This window comes from Lepidochelys kempii, chromosome 1, assembly GCF_965140265.1.
Source record: "Lepidochelys kempii isolate rLepKem1 chromosome 1, rLepKem1.hap2, whole genome shotgun sequence".
In the NCBI taxonomy this organism is placed as follows: Eukaryota; Metazoa; Chordata; order Testudines; family Cheloniidae; genus Lepidochelys; species Lepidochelys kempii.
Window position 1 is genome coordinate 60,353,096 of NC_133256.1, and position 22,624 is coordinate 60,375,719.

The following is a 22,624-nucleotide window of genomic DNA, read 5'->3' on the forward strand; positions in this document are numbered from 1 at the left end:
ATAATTTCTAAAGATAGCTACAGCACTCGACCCAAATTTTAAGAATCTGAAGTGCCTTCCAAAGTTGGATTGGGACGGGGTGTGGAGCATGATTTCAGAAGAAGAGCAACACTTCAATGTGGAAACTGCAGAACTTGAATCACAAAAAAACCCACCTTCTGCTGGTGGCATCTGACTCAGATGATGAAAATGAACATGCATTGATCTGCACTGCTTTGGATCGTTATCGAGAAGAATCCATCATCAGCATGGGCACACGTCCTCTGGAAAGGTGATTGAAGCATGAAGGGACACATGAATCTTCAGCGCATCTGGCATGTAAGTATCTTGCAATGCCAGCTACAACAGTGCCATAGGAATGCCTGTTCTCACTTTCAGGTGACACTGTAAACAAGAAGCTGGCAGCATTATCTCCTGCAAATGTAAACAAATTTGTTTGTCTGAGCGACTCGCTGAACAAGAAGTTGGACTGAGTGGACTTGTAGGCGCTAAAGTTTTAAATTGTTTTATTTTTGAATGCAGTTATTTTTTGTACATAATTCTACCTTTATAAGTTCAACTTTCATGATAAAAAGATTGCACTACAGTACTTGTATAAAGTTAATTGAAAAATACTATTTCTTTTATTTCTACAATGCAAATATTTAAAATAAAAATAAATATAAAGAGAGCATAGTACACTTTGTTTTGTGTTATAATTGAAATCAATATATTTGAAAATGTGGAAAACATCCAAAAATATTGATATAAATGGTATTCTATTATTGTTTAACAGCATGATTAATCACACGATTAATGTTTTTAATCACACGCTGAATCACGATAAATTTTTAATCGCTTGACAGCCCTAAATATAATAGGTGTTTATGATTAAATTGCCTCAATCATATATTGCTGTTGCAATGTTAGAAATTACATTAGAACTGCAAGCAAAATCCTCAGCACATGTTGTGACCATATGCAGCTATGACTGTTCATACCAGCTGAGGATCTGCCCCATGAACCAGCAGGAAGAACATTTATAACACTCAACAAAGGAAAAAATGTAGTTTTACAGAAGAAACACCGTGGTGTAGATTTTGAATCCTCTATCATCATTTCCTTTGAGTTTCAACCCATTAATTATGTTTCCTTGATGATCAAAAATGGGCCATGATGAATAATTTATTGATCTGGGTTCTTATATGAAGAGTAAGTCCAAGAATATTTTGAAAGTATTGTCCTTTGTCTTTATCAACTGTTTAACATGGGAATCAAACTAGACTATGTGAAAACAATATATTTTTATTCTGTGTTCTTACAATACTACCCTTTTGTCTAGAAATGGCTAAGCAAAATTCTCCATCATTAGTTGAAGTTGTAAAACAAGTAGCAGAACAGCAACATTCACAAGCATCAGAAATAGAAAAAAGCAAAATAGTTCTTTCTCAGTTACAGGTAAGATCTAATTTAGAATGTTGGATTTACAATGTAGTACAATAGACAAGAAAGTATTACTATGAATAAGGGAAGCTGATATTTCTCTATTTTCCTGGGGTATCTTAATTCAAAGTTAAGGCAGTTAGTCCATTCTTAAAAACAATGAGGAGTCCGGTGGCACCTTAAAGACTAACAGATTTATTTGGGCATAAGCTTTTGTGGGTAAAAAACCCTTTTCTTCAGATGCAAGTCTCCATGCATCTGAAGAAGTGGGTTTTTTACTCATGAAAGCTTATGCCCAAATAAATGTTAGTCTTTACGGTGCCACTGGACTCCTCATTGTTTTTGTGGATACAGACTAACACAGCTACTCCTCTGATACTTAGTCCATTCTTAATTTACCTTGATGTACTTAGGTTTTGCCAAAAACAGTATATGCCTATGTCATTACGGTGCAGTTTTAACAGAAGTTTTAATCTTTTATTTTACAAAAATTTAATTGAAATGGCAAAACTCAAAACATGAAATATAAGCTTAGACCATTTTTCATGGTGGACTGAGTAAAAAAAATGAAGGGTTTGATAGACAGAGGATAATAAGAGTTTAAAAATCACCATAACAGTTTTCCACTGGAGTGTTTCACTTTTTGGTATCCTTTTTCAAGAAACCTAAAATCCTTTAGGACATGTGGATTTTGGCTGGATGGGGTGTGTCCTATCTCAGCCCTCACTGCCGTGCGTGTAGGTTTTGTTTGATAATATAATATATTATATACTGGATATATATAGCTATGGCTAAGATTGCATAATGGTTTCTGTTCTGATCCTTGCAAAAACTCCCTTGATTTTCTGAAACTCTCACCTTTTGGACTGAATTATTCAGTCTTGATTTCTATCTGAAAGCTATATTTTTAATATGGGGAGAATAAAAAGGAAATACATTATTCCTGAGCTAAAAATATTCTTTTGACCACTTTTTGGAATAGTCTTACATCTGAAACAGTCAAGGTTTGAAATTTTGCATGAAAAGTAATTCCTATTTGAGAGCAGTGTACACTCTTCCTCCTGACAAAATCTGTTTTGATTTGATCAAGTTATGTGTATTGGGAAATCACATATTGAGTATGCATATTGAGTAGATTGTTTTTTCTGAGCTCAATGCGCACCTAAGGAAGATAGTTTCACAATCAACGGCAAGTCATCCATACTGCTGAAATCAGTAGCAGAAGGAGAATCACCACTGAGCGATGGGCTCCTGTGGTCTTTTTAAGGTCCACAAGTTAGGGGCCGCTTTATTACCTTATCAGTCTACTATCTACCAGCTCCCCTGCATCTATCTACCAGCTCCCCAATTTGGGAGCTCTAAAGTTGCACAGGAGAGGAATCCCCACCTTTGGATCTTCTAAGGTCTGTTGAACAGTGGCTTCCTTCTTTAGACCTTCTTGGGCACATGGCACAGGGATTCCTTTCTGCAGACAATTTTTATGGCTCACCAGAGGGAACCTTGGTCTGGCATGCCTTGAAAGCTTTTATCACCTGCAGGAGAGGTGCTTCCTAAGGGGCATGCAGCAGAATATTGAGATATTGTTGCAGCAAATATTTCTAGATTATAATATTTACACAGGTTATATGCAACTTTTGGGAAGCCCACGGAGCTTCAAAGTCCTGGACAATTACACTCACTCATTTTCTTTTAGTTTCTTCCTTTTTTTAACCTAGAACATTCCATACAAAAGCTAGCATTAATGTTAAGATTGAATAGTTATGAACTCAAAAGTCAGGAAATACCAAAATTAAGATTGTATTTACATCTCTAACTCTACTTCCTTATGTGTATTTCACAGAAAGCACATAAAACAGTTGTTTCTTTTCCAAAATTCAAGATCTTTGCCGTTCGGACCTTTCACTTGTCTATCCTAGATGGCTGGTAGATCAGAGATGATGCCAGTTCTGCTGAAAGTTTCTCTCTTGTTATCTAAGATTTGAAAAAAGTTCTATATAAACAATATAGGGTCATTCTCCTTAATCCTGTCAAGGAATTCAGCTTCATAGATGATGTCCCTCCTCATACCGTTATCCAGGTCCTCCATGTAACAGTCCTGCCTAACAGCATGCCTGCACTCTAAATTGTTTATGATAGTGTTCATGATTAGCTCTTCAATTTCTGGACATATTGTTAAGTTAATTCTTTTTGGTTTAGTTTGTCAGAGTTCAGTTGTCAAAGTGGTTTACTTTAGAGACTTCAGTACTGTAAGTGGATTCAGTAACTTTACAGCAATGTGACTTAATTTAGACCATTAGTGCTTGCAGCCAAACAGATATCCCTCCTACATTTTCACTTGTCAATGTCCCTTTGAGTAGGTATGCACTCTCCTACTGATACCATCATAGAAAACGGAGATGGAAAAGATATAGTAGGTTATTTTGCCAATCACTACTATTTCATTATTGTTTTATATTGTGAGATGCTGAGTCCAGTCTAGTTTTATTCATAGATATTAAGACCAGAAGGCACCATTATCATCAGCTAGGCTGATTTACTTTAACAAAGGCCATAGAATTTCATCAACTGATTCCCACATCAAACCCATAAATCTGTCTGAGCTACGGCTTGATTTAAAGTGATGGAAAATCCACCACAGCCCCGGATAAGTTGTTCCAATAGACAATTACCCTCACTGTTAAATATTTCTGAATTATTTCTAGTGTGCATTTGCCTAGTTTCAGCTTCCAGCCATCAAATCTCATTATGCCTTTGCCTGCTAAATTAAAGAGCTCTCTATTGTCAGAAATCTTTTCCCCATCTAGGTACTTACAGACCTTAATCAAGTCACCTCTTAACCTTCTCTTGGATTAACTAAACAGATCTCACTTCTTTAGACTCTCAGTGTTAGGCAGATTTTCCAGTCCTTGAATCATTCTCATAGATCTTTTCTGAACTCTTTACTATTTTTCAACATCCTTTTAAAAATGTGGATACCAGAACTGGACACAGTATTCCAGTAATAGTCTCTCTAATGTTGTGTATGCTGTTAATACCCTACTCCTACTTGATATTCCCCTGCCTATACTTCTAAGAATCATATTTGCTCTCTTAGCATCTGCATTACAAGGTGAGTTAGTGTTTAGCGGGTTGTCCTCATGACCCCTAAATCCATTTCTGAGCCTTCCAAAATACAGTCCATAGTCCTATTAACGTGCCCTACATTCTTGGTTCCTAAATGTATGACCATGCATTTAGCTGTATTAGAACATTTTGATCAAGTAAGCCCAGTTTACTACAAAATTGAGATCTCTTTGTAGAGATCCCGCGACAGAAATCTGTCTTTATCATCATTTACCTCTCCACCAATTATTGTGTCATCAACAAACTTTAGCAGTGATGCTTTTATATTTTCTTCCAGATTACCGATAAAGAGATTGAATAGCATTGGGCCCAGAGCAGACCCTTGTTATATCTCATTAGAAATGAGTCATAGATGCATAGATATTTAGGTCAGAAGGGACCATTATGATCATCTAGTCTGACCTCCTGCGCAACGCAGGCCACAGAATTTCACCCACCACTCCTGCAAAAAACCTCACACCTATATCTGTGCTATTGAAGTCCTCAAATCGTAGTTTAAAGACTTCAAGGAGCAGAGAATCCTCCAGCAAGTGACCCGTGCCCCATGCTACAGAGGAAGGCGAAAAAGCTCCAGGGCCTCTTCTAATCTGCCCTGGAGGAAAATTCCTTCCCGACCCCAAATATGGCGATCAGTTAAACTCTGAGCATATGGGCAAGATTCATCAGCCAGATACTACAGAAAATTCTTTCCTGGGTAACTCGGATCCCACCCCATCTAATATCCCATCACAGGCCATTGGGCCTATTTACCATGAATATTTAATTACCATATCCCATCATAAGCCATCATTGGATGACAATTCACCATTTACAATTACTTTTTAGATGAATCACTTAGCCAGTTTTTAATCAATTAATATGTGCCCCAATGATTTTGTATATTGCTATTTTTTTTCTCAGAATGTCAGGTGGTACTAAGTCAAATGCCTTCTAAAAGTCCTGGAGATCACAAGATTTAGGCTTATCTAGACTGGGAAAAAATGATTGATGCTAAGAAGATCTGAGTTAACAGGAACTAAGGACCATCACTACCTCTCACTGCAAGTGAAAGACACACTTCCTTGACCTAAAAAGGCACACTTCCTTGACCTAAAACACATAGCAGCACATACATTTTTACAAAACTCCATACCTAAACACAAAACCCTACACTGCACATGCAATTCTCCCCCTTGGGAGAGCATGAGAAAGAGAGAACAAACTACACCTGATGGATGTTACTCATGTCACTTAATGCATGATTGGAAGGCACTCAGATATTATGGTGATGAGAGCAGTGTAAGAACCTAGATCGAATTGAGTTAGCTAAACCCAATTAACTCAACCACATTTCCTAATATAGAAGCAGGGTGACACCTTTACCTTGGTTTTAGCCTGTTGCCTCCTGATTTTACCCTGCATCTGCAATAGGAAAAGCAGTTGAGTTTAGTTTGGCCTAAACTCCTAGTTTAGATAAAACATTAGGGAGACTGATACAGTTAGGGTCTCTGACACATCCCACTATACATCATCTGACTATGAGGAAGCTGAACCCATTTGAAAGATAACAAATTTCATGTACACTTACCTTTAAGACCAATGGGATAAAGCAGGGGTCGGCAATCTTTCAGAAGTGGTGTGCCGAGTTTTCATTTATTCACTCTAATTTAAGGTTTTGCGGGCCAGTACTACATTTTAACGTTTTTAGAAGGTCTCTCTCTATAAGTCTATAATATGTAACTAAACTATTGTTGGATGTAAAGTAAATAAGGTTTTTAAAATGTTTAAGAAACTTCATTTAAAATTAAATGAAATGCAGAGCCCCCCGGACCGGTGGCCAGGACCCAAGCAGTGTGAGCGCCATTGAAAATCAGCTTGCTTGCTGCCTTTGGCACATGTGCCATAGGTTGCCTACCCCTGGGATAAAGCCTCAGATATTGTCACCTATCATGTCTCTTGGTGATGATTTTAGGAAATGGAACTCTAGTGATCTCTTCTATTCAAACTATTTTTTTAAGTTGTATAGATTTCTTTATTGTGTGTTCTGTATAAAATGAAAAGAAAGAATTCTGTTAACTAAATGTAAATGATATTGTTTAAATAGCCTACTGCTATATTCCCAAACATTGGCTTTCCACTGAAAGGAGAATATTATAACATTTTACAGGCTGAGCTTCAAGAACTTGAAAAACAAATGGAGTCTGCTTTATTAGAAACAAAGGCAACAGAAAGGCAAATTTATCAGCAAGATGATGACATAGAAACTACAAAATATCACTGTGAAAGTCTGGAGTCCCAAGTCAGATCCCTGTATGCTGAAAAGATAAGGCTGAAACTTGACACAGAAGCAGCGCAAGAAGAATTTGAGATGATGCTTGCAAGAAATAGTGCATATCATGAGAAAATAATGGCTCATAAAGAGCGTTATTGGGAAGCAGAAAGCAAAATGCCAGTTATGCTCGAACTTGCTAAAAAACGAGACATGGTTAAAGAGCTAAAGACAAAGAAAGAAGAATTAATGAATGATCTCCAGAATCCTGAAGGACAAGTTATAAAACAAGTGCAGGTCAGATGTTTCTGTTTCTACATACCTTTCCTATTGTGTACAAAAATATTTTACAATTTAAAATTATAATCTGGTCTAGCTTTGCAGTGCTTGCTATGGTGTGCGGATATGTGGAATATCTGGGTTCATTGCCCAAGCTAGATTGAGTAAATGGTGATCTTAGCTTACAGCAAAAATGGTACCAGCCACTATTCTTGATGTTTGATTCCAAAAGCTAGGTTCACCTGATATAACAACATTAACTTGGCTGTGAGGAAACTACAGTGCTGTCAGTTAAAATTCATCCACTGTTATTTGTAGGATACTGCAGGGTCTTGGATAAACCTACATATACACTTTTCAGAACACACACTGTATATCCCTGTAAATGTTACATTACCACTGTCAGCTAACAGCACATTGTTTAGTTGGTAACAAATTGTACTTGAGCTATGTGTGAACAGAAGGTGGAGGGGGTGAGAAAAGATGACATAGGAAGGGAGAAGGAGAAAAAACATCAATTTTATTATGTCTAATCTCTAGCAATCGTGTGTGTGTGTGTAATTTTAATGCTTTATTAAATTTGTAAAAGTTAAAGCAGTCTGAGCTGCAAAAATGTACAACTATAGAGGAAAACTAAGTAACTGCATATTTGAAATTGTCTTAGAATCACAGAGTCTAATTCTGATGTAACTTACACTGGTATAAATCAGAAGTAACTCCACTGGAGTTACACTATTATAACAGTAATGTGAGATTAGATTAAACCTACAGCTCCCAGACTAAAAAAACAAAAACAAATTATCACAATAAACCAGTCTTGCAACAAGATTAATGGACAAAATTAAGGCTTGACATAGGAAGGTTATGTCTCATACGGACTAGAATGGGGGTTGCACCTGCTTCTGCAAGGGCTAAGTTTGTTCAGGTTTTAGTGTCTCTTTCTTACATAAATGGCATTAAACTTTTACAATTGTTCAGATATGCCATAATCTGTATCCTCCCCCGCAGATCTATAGTGGCAAAAGTGTATATTACATAGGTGATCAAGTGATTATATGCACTAAAGCTTCGAATTTAGGGTTTATGTAAATGTATACATTCATCTATATTCACATCTGGTGCTATAAAGAGGAACATGGAAGATATGCTCTCTTTTTGCTGCCTATAAACTCTATAAATTGTTGTGCTTTCTTTCTGTGGCTTGTGATTGCATATACTTTAAATTCCATGTGGCTTTTCTACCATAAAAAAGCCTATGTAGAATGAAGGTTTTATCTTATAATCCCCTCTTTCTTCTCTGAGAATGAACTCTATAGAGAAACCAGCTTTTTTATTATAAATCATTTAGTTATGTAGGCGACATTGCTATTTGAGCATAATCAGAGAAAATTACAATAGATGAGAAATGATTTATTACATGTAAATCCATTTATAAATGTGGCCCTTCTGCCACGTGGAGTCGGCAGCAACAAGGGCCAGGTTCACTGTTTAGGGGTTTATCTTAACACTATAAAACAGAACGGGCTTGAGCCCCCACCCAGTAATCTGGGAAAACTGAACACCACCTCCAGGCGCCTTTAAGAGGCAATACGTCCGCACTCGCAAGCACTGAATCTATGTATAACAAACAAGAACTTTTATTAAAAGGGAAAAGGAACCAAGCATTAGTTTGGGAAAACATCACAACCATATTCAAAAGCATGTGATCATGTGATCATCCCACCCCAGAATATGCTGGCAGTGTGGAAGTCCCACAAACAAGTGTTCCTTTAACAAGCCACTCCCCTCTCCCTCCACTGCACCCCACTCACAGTTGCTGTCCTTGCTCAGCAAAGACCTAGGGTTCAGAGGTGCGTTCATGTGAGTTCACCTCCCACTCACGGGGTGGCGGGGAATCAAGCAATGCCTCAACTGCTGCTGCCATAGACGCTGCAATTGGCTCGCAGTTGCCACCATTCCCTCTGCATCTCTGCCCGCTGCCGTCACTGCGCCACCGTTCGCTCTGCTCCCATTGGCCTCTATACCCTCGCTTTCTCTGCTGCCACCTGCAGCTCTGCTGTAATCTCTGTGACACCATGTCTTGAGGTCCCACCTCCTAACCCAGTTCTCAGTGATTTCAGAAATTCATGGGGAATCTCACTGCTAGTACAGGCTGTTTTGCTGAAATGCTGCCCCACAGCAGGTCTAAGAGCAGGTCTATACTTAAAATGCTGCATGGGCACAACTGTGCCACCATTGTGAAGACCTGGCCTAAGGATTAGCATTTAGAACTGGGTCTCAGAGACTTCAGCTGTAGTGATCGCTTAAAAAATCAAAACACTCTCTCTCTTACTTTTTAAAGACAGAACTGATTACATTCAGTTGAGAAAGAGAGAGAGAGAGAGTGTGCGCATGTGTGGAGGGAATGTCAAATAGCATCTAAGACACTTAGAAAGACCCCACACCACCCCTGTCCCCACTCTCTCTCCCCTTTCATTGAGATTTGGCATCTCTGTTCCCAGCTTAGCGAGTGCAGTTCAGTTGATGGTGACCCCCTCAATCAGCACATGCTAAGCACAGTTCTGCTTCCCTTTACAATAAGGATAACATTTCTTTACCCCTGCACTCAATGCTAAAGTGATTTGTAACCCAACACCACCCAAAATTGATCGCTTTGTCAGCACAGTTTGTCTGAGGCAGAGTAGGTGTGTTCATGTAAATACAGTTGGGTCCTCAAGTCTTCCCCCACCCCCCAGCTCATCACTAGATGTCAGGGGAGAGTTCATTCCCTGCTTACACTTTGATAAACACAATAGCCAAAATTCCATTAGCATTAGATTTCACATGGGAGGAGAATGTAATTCACATATTATGCACATTATTACATAATCAGTTGATTGAATTTTTAAAGTTGACTACTGGTATATATGCACACTTCTAAAAACTTTTTTTTTAAAAAAGTTGTGTGTGCAATAGTGTGCTAGATAAATTCAAATTGTTACAGCCCTGTAGCTGTAGCCATGTCCACAGCAATATTACTGTGTAGTTTTTGTAAATATATCAATACATATAATTTGCTAGGTAGGCAGGAAGTTTATTTACGTCAAACTTTTAAATTGTTGAACTTATTTCTTTAGCTAAAGTCAATGTTTATGCAAACAGATTGTTAAAATGAAATTATAGAAGGTAAACAATTATACTAGAGTTATTTCTGTTTTACAAATGGGGTTTGGGGTCTTTTTGTTTTTAATTCCCACGTGTATCTTCAGGAAGAAATTACACATTTAATAAAGGAAGTTACTATGGTAAAAGAGTCTATCGATGAAAAGAAAAAATTGCTTGAAGAAGAGAAAAAAGTGCACGCTAAGCTTAGAAAAGAGATTGAGGTAAGGTTTAGAGTTATTCGACTAGAATATAATTACAGTCATATGACAGAACATACATATTGTAGTTGAAGTTCTAAAATATTTTACTAAACAGGTTGCTACATATCCAAGCATATACATTAACCAATGATAACGCCATTAAACTCAAATCCTGAAGAATACTTAATATTGGTAAAACTCATCTAACCTTGAGAGCTTGAATTTTTGAGAGCATGGGAAAAATTTTAGTCATCAGCATTTTCCACCGCAACAGCTTAGGAAGAAATACAGCCACGAGATCTTAGAATACTGTCAATCACTTCTCCTTTGCCTTCTTCTGAAAGCGAATGAAGAGATTGCTGAACTTGTAATACTTGTTGTTTCTTGAAGTTGCTCTTTATAGGTGGCAAGTTTAAGATGTTTGGGGAAAGGAGGTAATATTGGGAATTTTAAAAAAGAGTCTGCAATGGGATAGTATGTAGAATTTACCTAAAACGGTTTACTACTTGTTTCTGTCTTGACTGTTCATTGCTTGCCCTATGGTACCTGATATCTAACCAATGGAAGAATCAATTGCATGAAGAAAATGGCCTTCCTGAGCACCTTCAAAATTTGAGCTGTCTGTAAAGTAGAGAAAGCACAACTCCTCCTAATTTGCTATCTGCCCAAATATTAATTGTTATGAAGTTATTGTTTAAATAGTTGAGTGATATTCAAAAGTACATCTGAGAGGCGTTGAGTCTCAGACGTACATACCCTTTGTCTTGTTAGGCAAATTAAATGTCATAAAATGTAATGATCTGATTCAAAGTCTGATAATACAAAGGTTTTGAACAGATTTGAGACTAGCTCAGTAGAGCACTACAATATGGAAGGGAGAGAGGGGATTTTTTTCAGATTACAAGGAACTGGAGAAAATTCTTAAACTGAAAATTAAAACACAACCATTTTAAGATCCTAGGTCAACTGTCTGTTCTTCGGCATCTGAAAACGGACCTTTTTATCATGACAAAATCCATCCGAGAAAGATAGAGGAGGAGTTTTAGGTCATCTGAAAGCACTTTGTAAAACATTAGGTTATCAGAATAAATGTAATTAGTGCCCTTTATACTCCAGTCAGTTACTATCTACTTTATGACTGTTGCACGCTGAAAATTAACTCTGATCCTGGGGTTACTTTCCATTTTCTTTAAGTTATTTAGACTGTGAGCTCTGTAGATCTCAGAGGAAAGGGGAATCTGAAAAAAAAACAAACCCCAACCGAAAACACAAAGGGCGCGCGCACATACACTCCCCTTTGAGACTATCCTTTTTTTTTGTTAAAATCCTAGAAGGTTCCACAAGGCAAATGCCTTGGTCTATGAGGTGTTTGGATGGAGAACTCCTAGGCCAAAGTCTGCGAAGCATTTGGTTGATTTTATAATATGAATATTGGAGACTATAAAGAGATCATCTAACTCAGGCGTTCCCAAACTTCATTGCACCATGACCCCCTTCTGACAACAAAGTTACTACATAACCCTGGGATGGGGCCGCAGCCTGAGCCCTGCTGCCCTGGGTGGGGTGGAAAGGGAACCCCAGCTTGAGCCCTGCTGCCCCAGGTGGCACTGGAGCTAGAGCTTCAGCTTCAGCCCTGGGTCCCTGCAAGTCTAATGCTGGCCCTGGTGACCACATTAAAATTGGGCCATGACCTACTTTGGGGACCTGACCCACAGTTTGAGAACTGCTGATCGAACTTATTGTCTAGTAACCTAAGTTACAGTCAAATCCAGTTTTTGAGGAATGAAACAGTATCTTCACCCCTCTACTCTTTGTATTGTCTATACTCTTTTCTGTACAAATCAACATTGGCCAGAGCAGTGCAGCTTTCCTGACCATAGAGCCCTGCCAGCTACATTAGTCTGAATCTTTGTGTTACCTGCAAACAGTCCTCAGATGTATTTTATTCTATTTTATTAGGTACAGAATAAAAGATGTGATGCTATTCTAAAACGTTTGCATTGTCAACTGAACAAACTCCAGTCGCACAGAAGACAGTGGCACTGGAACATTCAACAGATGGAAAAAAAGGCAGCTGAACTAAGAAAGAGTGTTGGAGCAATAGAGTGACATATAAGACAGTATAATACAATGCTCAGCAATTTATAACATATGCCATCCTTTATATATAACAGGTGGTTGTTGGAAATAATCCCTTGAATTTTGGACTAAGGATGAGTGATTTTTCCCCCCTCCTACTCTGTGCCCTAAAATACTTTGTGTTCTGTGCCAACCTTTAATGGCCTAAAGCAATGTTTTCTTTTGTTCATGGGGCAAGTGACTGCTCAGGAAGGAATTTATTACAATTCCCAGACTGCCTTCAAAAGCATCTACCAACATTTGCAAATCCCTTAAGACCATATAAATTTGGAAAGTTCCTTTTCGTTTGGTTGGAGGTTTTTTTTAGATCAAGTTCTGCATTGTTTTTCACTCTGGGAAATTCATATGAGGTGGATAATTGCATTTAATGAGCTACAAAAGCTTCAGCTCTTTCAAGCACAGCTCTAATCAGTGCAGTGTACTAAGTAACTCTGAGCTCTCTGGTAGTATTTTGCCATGTGGAAGAGTCAGCTGTACAAGATACTATAGCATTCCTGCTCGCCGTGTGCCAGGATTCCCCTCACCCTAGCACAAGTGTGTGGAAGAGAAAGAAGGCATACACAGTCTTTCCTGCTTGCTTACCACGAAAGGGTAAGAATGTCAATCACAGGTTAAGAATGGCGCCTCCTAAAACACAATCGCTTCCAGAGCTCCCGGTAAGGCTGTGCAGCACTACACTACCCCTTCCTCAGCGTTGTGGCTAAATGCCACAGTCTAACTCTATAGAGGCTACAGTATGGGTAAAATTAATTCTAGTAAATAAAGATAACTTTCTAGAGACCAGTTTTGTTTGAAACACACAGATGTATGTTTTCTGGGGTTGGGGGATGAAAGGAACGTAAAGAGTAAAATGGCAGTTTAGAATGACATGGTGCTGCAGATTCCTCCATCCTTCCGAACCAGTTCCTCTGTTAGGACCTGAGACTATTCCTATTGGTACCAATATCAAAACTCTTCTTGGATTCAGATGGACTAGGATCAGACCTTTGTTGTACACTGTTAGTCTATGTCACAGTGAAAGAAGAGGGAGACAACATGGTATGATGGCCTTTTCCCTGGCCAACAAACAAACCAACCAACCCAAACATTATTTAAACTGTAATTTTTTAAAAACCAGCTTTGTGCAGACTTTTTTACTGCTCTGGACAATAGAAAATGTGGAAGTTCAGCACAACATTACCAAGTTCTGTCAATTCACTTTTTTCTTGTCTGTACTGAGGTTTTGTTTTCACAGAACTGATCACTTGTTTGTCTTGTACTTCTTCAATTAACTTTCTGTGCTCAAAGTCAAAGCTTCAGAGGAGCACACAGAGCATCGTAATTACAAGACTTAAGTCATGCATTTCCCCAAGACTTTTGGAAAAGAAAAATGAACACCAAATCACCATTTATTTAAAACTTCATGTCAGAAAGTTAGTGAATAACCAGTTTCTCTGCATAATAATTTTTCTCTGCATGATTTGTATTGTTTTGTACTTTGCATTTCTGGAATTTGTATTCATTGTTTATTCTTATAGTTTAGATGACAATTCACTCTTGAGCCAATCAATAATATTCATATTTATTCCAGAAAGTATTTAATATTGTGTTTGATGAGGTATTGGTTTATGTAATTTACATTTGCCTTTGAGTATGTGCATGTATTTGAGCAAGTTGAATATTTATGTTTTACTTAGTTTTTTCTTATTAAACTGTCTAGATACTGTCAGTTTTAGGAAGCTAAAATTAAATGCATCATGACTTTTTTAATTACTATTTTATTCTTAGTAAGAAAGTTCATATAAACATCTATGTACTTTGAAGAGTATGTGTTTTCCTTCATATAAACTGATTTGTGCCCATCACAATGAATCTCAAAGGGTCATTGTCACTTGTTTAATCCCCAACATTTGCCTGCCTTAGATAAAGGTAAATTCCCCATGCAGTAATCCACCTAAGGCACATTTTTAACACAGGTTTCAGAGTAACAGCTGTGTTAGTCTGTATTCGCAAAAAGAAAAGGAGTACTTGTGGCACCTTAGAGACTAACCAATTTATTTGAGCATAAGCTTTCGTGAGCTACAGCTCACTTCATCGGATGCGTATTGTGGAAACTGCAGAAGACATTATATACACAGAGACCATGAAACAATACCTCCTCCCACCCCACTCTCCTGCTGGTAATAGCTTATCTAAAGTGATCACTCTCCTTACAATGTGTATGATAATCAAGTTGGGCCATTTCCAGCACAAATCCAGGTTTTATCACCCTCCGCCTCCCCCTACACAAACTCACTCTCCTGCTGGTAATAGCCCATCCAAAGTGACCACTCTCTTTAAATTGTTTCCAGAATACAATCCCCTTGCATTCTTTGTACCTAGATGTATGACCTTCAAATTGGCAGTATTAAAATACATTTTTGTTTGAGTGGGCCCAGCTTATCAAGCAATCCAAATCACTCTGTATGGCTGCTTTGGCTTCGTCATTATTTACCACTCCATCAATCTGTGTGTCATCACAGATGTTAGGAGCAGCGATTTCGTATTGATATCCAGGTCATTGATAAAAACGTTAAATCACATTGGGCCTAGTACTGATCCCTGTTGAACGCCACTAGAAAACCCTCTATCTGAGCATCACTTTCCACAGTTAGCCAGGTCTCAGTCTATTTAATGCTTTATCCATATTGCATAGTGCTGATTTTTTAATCAGAATGTTGTACAGTACTAAGTCAAACATCTTCCCAAACCTAAGTATATTACAGCTACGCATCATATGGTACAGACACCCTTTATCATATGGTACAGACAATAAAATTCTCAGTTATTGTGATTACTCTTTACAGCCCCCACTAAACGCTGCAATTGTAGGCTCAGATCTTGCAAACAGTTAAGTGTGTGCTTAACTTTCCTACTGTGAGTGGCCCCATTGATTTCATTCCATTTCCTTACAGTGCTGTCTGTGCATTGAAGATATAATGAGTCCATTGAAATTTGTGTTCAACAGGAGTTTAAGGACCTCAGGACTTCAGAGCAGGTGTTCAGTTCTATGGAGGAATAGGCCCACCTTGCAGAGACCAAGAATTAACTTCTTATTAAGTGTAATTCTGTTTTACACAATATTTAATATTTTTATCGTATGTGGAAATTCACAGCATCCCAGCTTCAGGAGTTTAATATTTAAGAAACAGTGCACACAAGAAAACAGGAGTAAAAACTTGCAGTAATGAATTCCAGTGTAGCAGGAGAGGGTGTAGTTTGCAAAAAAGGAATGTATATCATTGCCTGCACATGGGCCTAGCAGCATTCTTTGCAAGACAATGCTTTCAAAATGTTTGAGATGTGTTTTATGCTGCTTTTAGAATGCTGACAAATCTTAATGGGCTGATGAGGCAGTTAATTCTTGGTGTAGTATTCAACAGTAATCGTTTTCCCCAGGGGCATTCTTTCCTTCAGCAAGCAGTCACATACAACTGGGAATGACGTCTAATAAACAGAAATAATCCAGTGCATATACAAGCCCATTTTTACATTCTATTCTTTACATGTGAACATACTGCAAAGCTTTCCCTCTTTCTAGCCATTGTACCTTTTAACAATTACTCATATACGGTAGGTTTCAGAGTAACAGCCGTGTTAGTCTGTATTCGCAGAAAGAAAAGGAGTACTTATGGCACCTAAGAGACTAACCAACTTATTTGAGCATAAGCTTTCGTGAGCTACAGCTCACTTCATCGGATGCATAATGTGGGAATATACGGTAGGCATTAGTTTTATGTAGCATGTGTGACAAATAAGGCAAGTTCTTGCAATATCTTTGGGAGACCATATGGTATTAAGTGTATGAATGGTCTACATATTGTTGTGGGCCAGGATTGTATGCACTCCAAGGGGTGGCGCAGGAAGGTTACCACAGCTCCACCAGGAAATGAAAACTGTAGGGAATGATCAAGGCAAATGACTCAGGTTATAACACCTCCAGGGAAGCACCATCTCCTGGGAAGATTTGTGTTGGTTCAAACTGGATTCCCTAGAGACCAACAGACAAAGGAAGGACTGTTGCATAAATAGCTAGAGCTTCAGCTGACTCAGGGCATTTATCCTGGTTACTGATCTAAAGACTGATATGTGTGTGTCACCATGGGGAAAACCCAGTTGTGGGATTTGAAGGTCTGACACCTCCCAGAGCCCTGCGTTGGAGTTGGTGATAGCTTTTTAGCATGCATGTAGGTTCTTTGATCATAACAATATGTTCTCTCTATAAGTGGGAATAAAGCTGCTTGCTTAAAAGGAGCTGTGTGGAAACTAACTGCTGACAATACACAGGCCAGAGCCCTCAGAGAGAGAAAAGTGCAGATGCTAGTCTCTTAGGCAGACTGACTTAGCATAGATCAAGGAGCAGCTGTGCGGCTTTAAAACCCTGGTCAGAAGGAAGTAAGACACCAGGCTCTGCCCAGGAGAGGTGACAGCTGGGAGCTGGAAACCTGTAAGTGGGTGCCCTTGAAAGATCTTGGAGGGAGAAATACAGGTCAACTTATCTTGAAACTCTGACCATTTGTATTCATTTCCCCCCACCCCCCCATCTCCCCTGAAGAACCTCCCAATTTAAGCCTCCCGCCCTAAAGGACTTGTCTTGAGGCTAAGGAACAGAGATAAATTAAATAGGGTCCCAATTGTCAGCAATGAGCACTTGCATCTGCATCTGGTCAGTCTCCGGGTGACCTATGAGTACAGCTGAGCCACCTCAGTGAGCATTCCTCCTGGCTGGCCAAGAAGGTGAGCAGGGTGGCTCTTACACCCAACAGCACCAACTGATTGCTGGCTGCTCAACGTACATGCCTGCAATTGCGATCACGCCATTCTCTAGCCCTGCTTCCCTACTGGCTTCCTGACTCTGGGTCCTGACCCTTGACTCTGGCTCCTGACTCCCGACTCCGGCTCCAACCACCAGGCCCAACACACAAGTCCCAGTTTGTGACACCAATCAGCGAAAAAGGGTTACTGGAAAAACCACTTTTGCGTATTTCCCAGGATTTCTTGTCTTCCTGTGCTAAACTTCAGTGTTCCAAGTCTTGGGCACATTTTCTGAGCATAGTGGATTGAGATTATCTGTTCCACTGATCCTACCTTATGCCCCAATTCAGCAAAGTACTTAAGCATGTGTTTAAAATTAAAATATAATTAATATTACTTTGGCTACCAAAGTTGATTGTAGTGTTGTTGTAGCCATGCTAGTCCCAGGATATTAGAGGGACAAGGTGGGTGAGGTAACATCTTTTACTGGACCAACTATTGGTGAAAGAGACAAGCTTTCCAGATTATAGAGGTGACCTGAAGATCTCTGTGTAGCTCAAAAGCGTGTCTCTTTCACCAACAGAAGTTGGTCCAATAGAAGATGTTGCTTCATCTACCTTGTCTGTCCATCAAAGCCTTTCTAACATTACTCTGGCTATTGCATAAAGTTAAGCACACAATTAAGTGCTTTGCTGAATGGGTGATTAGTCCTGCACTATTGGGGAAGAATGAATAGTTTTCCATTCACAACACACAGCATAAACTCTGCATCTTCTCATTAGACCAAAAAACTGTTACGATTGAGATACGGGAAGCATTGCTTCTCTCCTAACCTCTCTCACTGAACTGCCTCTACAACTCCAGCTGGCTGAAGGAGCAAAAGGCCAAACCAGGAAACAAACCGAAGTCTCTTTGACTGCAGTGCACTGCACTATTGCTAGGCAGCCAAGTTTGCATCCCTTTATACTTGATACATGCTGCACTGAATAAAGAATACATATATACATGAACTTGCTATGCGGCTAGCCTAATAGGACTTATCTTTTAACCTCACACATCCATAGCTCCTAGACATCATATCCCATCACATTGTCCTCCCAAGTCACCTTGACAAGGTGTTTGGGGAGGTAGCCGGAGCACCAGCTTTGAGCCCCATTGATTATGACATTTTGCCAGGATTATTGTTGGAATTATTCTTTATGCAGGGTATTACCACATCACTAATTCAACAATAATTTCCCTTCTTAAATTCAAAGGCTGAATGGAATTTATACAATTGCTATAAACATGCCTAACTATCATCAATGATAAGCAATTTATTACATCCAAACAGTAACACAACATTTATAAGTTTCAGAATAGCAGCTGTGTTAGTCTGTATCCGCAAAAAGAAAAGGAGGACTTGTGGCACCTTAGAGACTAACAAATTTATTTGAGCGTAAGCTTTTGTGAGCTACAGCTCACTTCATTGGATGCATGCAGTGGAAAATACAGTGGGGAGATTTTATATACACAGAGAACTTGAAACAATGGGTGTTACCATGCACACTGTAACAAGAGTGATCAGGTAAGGTGAGCTATTACCAGCAGGAGGACGGGGGACGGGATGACCTTTTGTAGTGATGATCAAGGTGGGCCATTTCCAGCAGTTGACAAGAACATCTGAGGAACAGTAGGGGGGGGGAAATAAACATGGGGAAATAGTTTTACTTTGTGTAATGACACATCCACTCCCAGTCTTTATTCAAGCCTAAGTTAATTGTGTCCAGTTTGCAGATTAATTCCAAATTCAGCAGTCTCGCTGGAGTCTGTTTCTGAAGTTTTTTTGTTGAAGAATTACCACTTTTAGGTCTGTAATCGAGTGACCAAAGAGATTGAAGTGTTCTCCGACTGGTTTTTGAATGTTATAATTCTTGACGTCTGATTTGTGTCCATTTATTCTTTTATGTAGAGACTGTCCAGTCTGGCCAATGTACATGGCAGAGGGGCATTGCTGGCACATGATGGCATGTATCACATTGGTACATTTATAAGTATTTGATCAAGTTACTTACAAATGGACTGAACAGTGGTGTTTAGACCCATATTGGTCAGCCAGATATTAGCAATGCATCCTCCAAGAGTTTATTTTTCTGTACCCTTTAGCAAACAAGTGATGTTGTCATAAATATAAAGGGAAGGGTAAACCCCTTTGAAATCCCTCCTGGCCAGGGGAAAGCTCCTCTCACCTGTAAAGGGTTAAGAAGCTAAAGGTAACCTCGCTGGCACCTGACCAAAATGACCAATGAGGAGACAAGATACTTTCAAAAGCTGGGAGGAGGGAGAGAAACAAAGGGTCTGTGTCTGTCTGTAGTCGTCTTGGCCAGGGACAGAGCAGGAATGGAGTCTTAGAACTTTTAGTAAGTAATCTAGCTAGGTATGTGTTAGATTATGATTTCTTTAAATGGCTGAGAAAAGAATTGTGCTGAATAGAATAACTATTTCTGTCTGTGTATCTTTTTTGTAACTTAAGGTTTTGCCTAGAGGGGTTCTCTATGTTTTTGAAGCTAATTACCCTGTAAGATATCTACCATCCTGATTTTACAGGGGAGATTTCTTTATTTCTATTTACTTCTATTTTTTATTAAAAGTCTTCTTGTAAAACACTGAATGCTTTTTCATTGTTCTCAGATCCAAGGGTTTGGGTCTGTGGTCACCTATGCAAATTGGTGAGGCTTTTTATCCAACATTTCCCAGGAAAGGGGGGGTGCAAGTGTTGGGAGGATTGTTCATTGTTCTTAAGATCCAAGGGTCTGGGTCTGTAGTCACCTAGGCAAATTGGTGAGGCTTTTTACCAAACCTTGTCCAGGAAGTGGGGTGCAAGGTTTTGGGAAGTATTTTGGGGGGAAGGACGCGTCCAAACAGCTCTTCCCCAGTAACCAGTATTAGTTTGGTGGTGGTAGCGGCCAGTCCAAGGATAACGGGGGTAATATTTTGTACCTTGGGGAAGTTTTGACCTAAGCTGGTAAAGATAAGCTTAGGAGGTTTTTCATGCAGGTCCCCACATCTGTACCCTAGAGTTCAGAGTGGGGGAGGAACCGTGACAGATGTCATTGACAATTGTAGGACCTTATCTAGGGGCAGGTGAAGGAGTTCCTTATATAGCCAATTATTTACTGCACCTGGTACCCAATTAACTGTGTTTTATTTCCATTACTTTAGCTCAAACCGTAAATAAGATAACATTAGTATTTTGAAGAGTTACTACAAGTTTAACACAACTCTTCTTTCTCATGCTCTCTTCCTTTTCGGTGACATGGTTTGGGCCTATTGCTCTTGCTAATATCCCATATTACAATAGTTCACCCAAATCTAATGTGGCCCTATATTCCTACAGTTACTCACACGCAGAGTACGTTGTAGGGTCAGAAGCTGATAGTAAGGTTCACACTAGCGTAACAAGTAAAGAGTGGGGCTTTTGTTTCGTTTTCTTTTGCTGGGATATTGTATGAGATAATCAAGATGTACAGTAACGAATCAACAGTCTTCAATGGCGGAAGCTGCCTTGTAGGACTCATAACGAATCAACAGTCTTCAATGGCGGAAGCTGCCTTGTAGGACTCATAGCGAATCAACAGTCTTCAATGGCGGAAGCTGCCTTGTAGGACTCATAGCGAATCAACAGTCTTCAATGGCGGAAGCTGCCTTGTAGGACTCATAGCGAATCAACAGTCTTCAAGACTGTTTTATTTTGTTTATTTTGGCTCGTTTGTGCATAAAGTATTAATGAACTGAGCAGGCACAAGGAGATTGCCTTTGCAATGAACTCTGACACAAATGGGGGCCCTACTCTCCATTATCTTTCTAATATAGTGTCCAGAGGAATGATGTCAAGAAATTAATCAGCTGGTAACTCAGAACATCTAAAATGTACATGTCCTCACACTCACAGATGTTCAATATGTGACAGTATCCTGACATCACATGGCCTCTTCTGTTCCCTATTAGCCCTATAAATAAATGTCTGAGCCTCTCTCTCACTGAGGTTGCAATGATTTTCCAGTTCTTGGATCTATTCTTATTACAGGTTCTACAGCAGTCAGGGTTTGGTTTGTCCCCAGAATAAATTAGAGCAACTTCAGGGCTGCTCTAATTTACATGGGCTTCTAGTGGCTCCCAAGGGACCTGCTACTTCTCTTCCCCAATATTTTACAGCATAATCCCTATGACACTGTGTGGTGGTATAGCCCTAGGCCTCCTGGGGGGATCCAGAGCTGCCCCTAGCTTCTTGACCACTAGAGTAGCACCAAAATATTGGAGCATGAGACAGGATCTTGCCCACAGGATCTGCCATACGGCATGATATCACTGGTCAGTCAAGTATGGTATCTTGCCATAGACCATATGTGATGCAGAAGAAGCTGTTTAAAAAAAAAAACAGCATCATGCATCTGGTCAATTGTGCAATGCTGCTGTTTGGGAAAAAAATCCTTCTTGATCCCTTTGTTAGTCAGTTTACTCCCTGTCACATGAGAATTGACTACATTGCTCTTTTCAGCTGCTACTAATGTCAGCAAATACAGTGATCCAGCCCTTTTACAAAATCCAGCTACAGTATTTAATTCTGAGTCCCCTTGAGGCAGAGAATTTCAGAAGAGGAATTTCAAGCAGTCTGTAGAAATAATTTTCTTCTATTTGTTCTACTGTGCGGGAGCCAGAACTTTCTCCAGGGCCAAGACTGTGGAACTAACTCCTCTAGAAACTAAGGGTCAGCACAAATGTCACCACCTTCAACTCCAAGTGCAAGACACATTTCTCTGTCCTGCATTCTCTTATATAAACGAATAGTAACATGTATACTTAAAAAACAAACAAAACTCTCCCAAAACAAAACAACCCTACCAACCACTGCACAAACACCCTACCAACCACTGCACAGACTTCTCCCCTAGGGAGAGAATACGAGAACAAACAACACATGACTGATTTAGGTGCATTGCTTAATGTTCTGCCGGAAGGTACACAGATATTACAGTGATGAGCATGGTATAAGACATAAAATAAAATAGAAAACTTTTACATGTCATTAATTTAAATGTGTGGCCCTTTACTTTAGAGAACATTTTTCACAGAACCCTTTCTAGTCTTACATACTTCATTTAATCCCTTCTAATTTTCCTCCTTACCAAGCTAAATAATCTTATTTTAAAAAAAATCTCTAATTTTATGTAAATCCCACCATACTCCAATATTTGCTGATTAAGTGTTAACACAAAAGCTCTCATGTTCTGATTAAAAAACACTGCTAAATTTAATG

The 22,624-nt window shown here is 39.2% G+C and overlaps 1 protein-coding gene across 1 annotated transcript; it reads left to right on the plus strand.

The window, feature by feature from the left end:
- Positions 1 to 1,323: 1,323 nt before the first annotated feature.
- On the plus strand, positions 1,324 to 12,525 carry CCDC122 (coiled-coil domain containing 122). The gene is made up of 4 exons (XM_073345699.1): positions 1,324 to 1,437; positions 6,692 to 7,090; positions 10,321 to 10,437; positions 12,376 to 12,525. Exons 1-4 carry the CDS (start codon positions 1,324 to 1,326, stop codon positions 12,523 to 12,525), a joined length of 780 nt encoding a protein of 259 aa, XP_073201800.1.
- Positions 12,526 to 22,624: the final 10,099 nt, after the last annotated feature.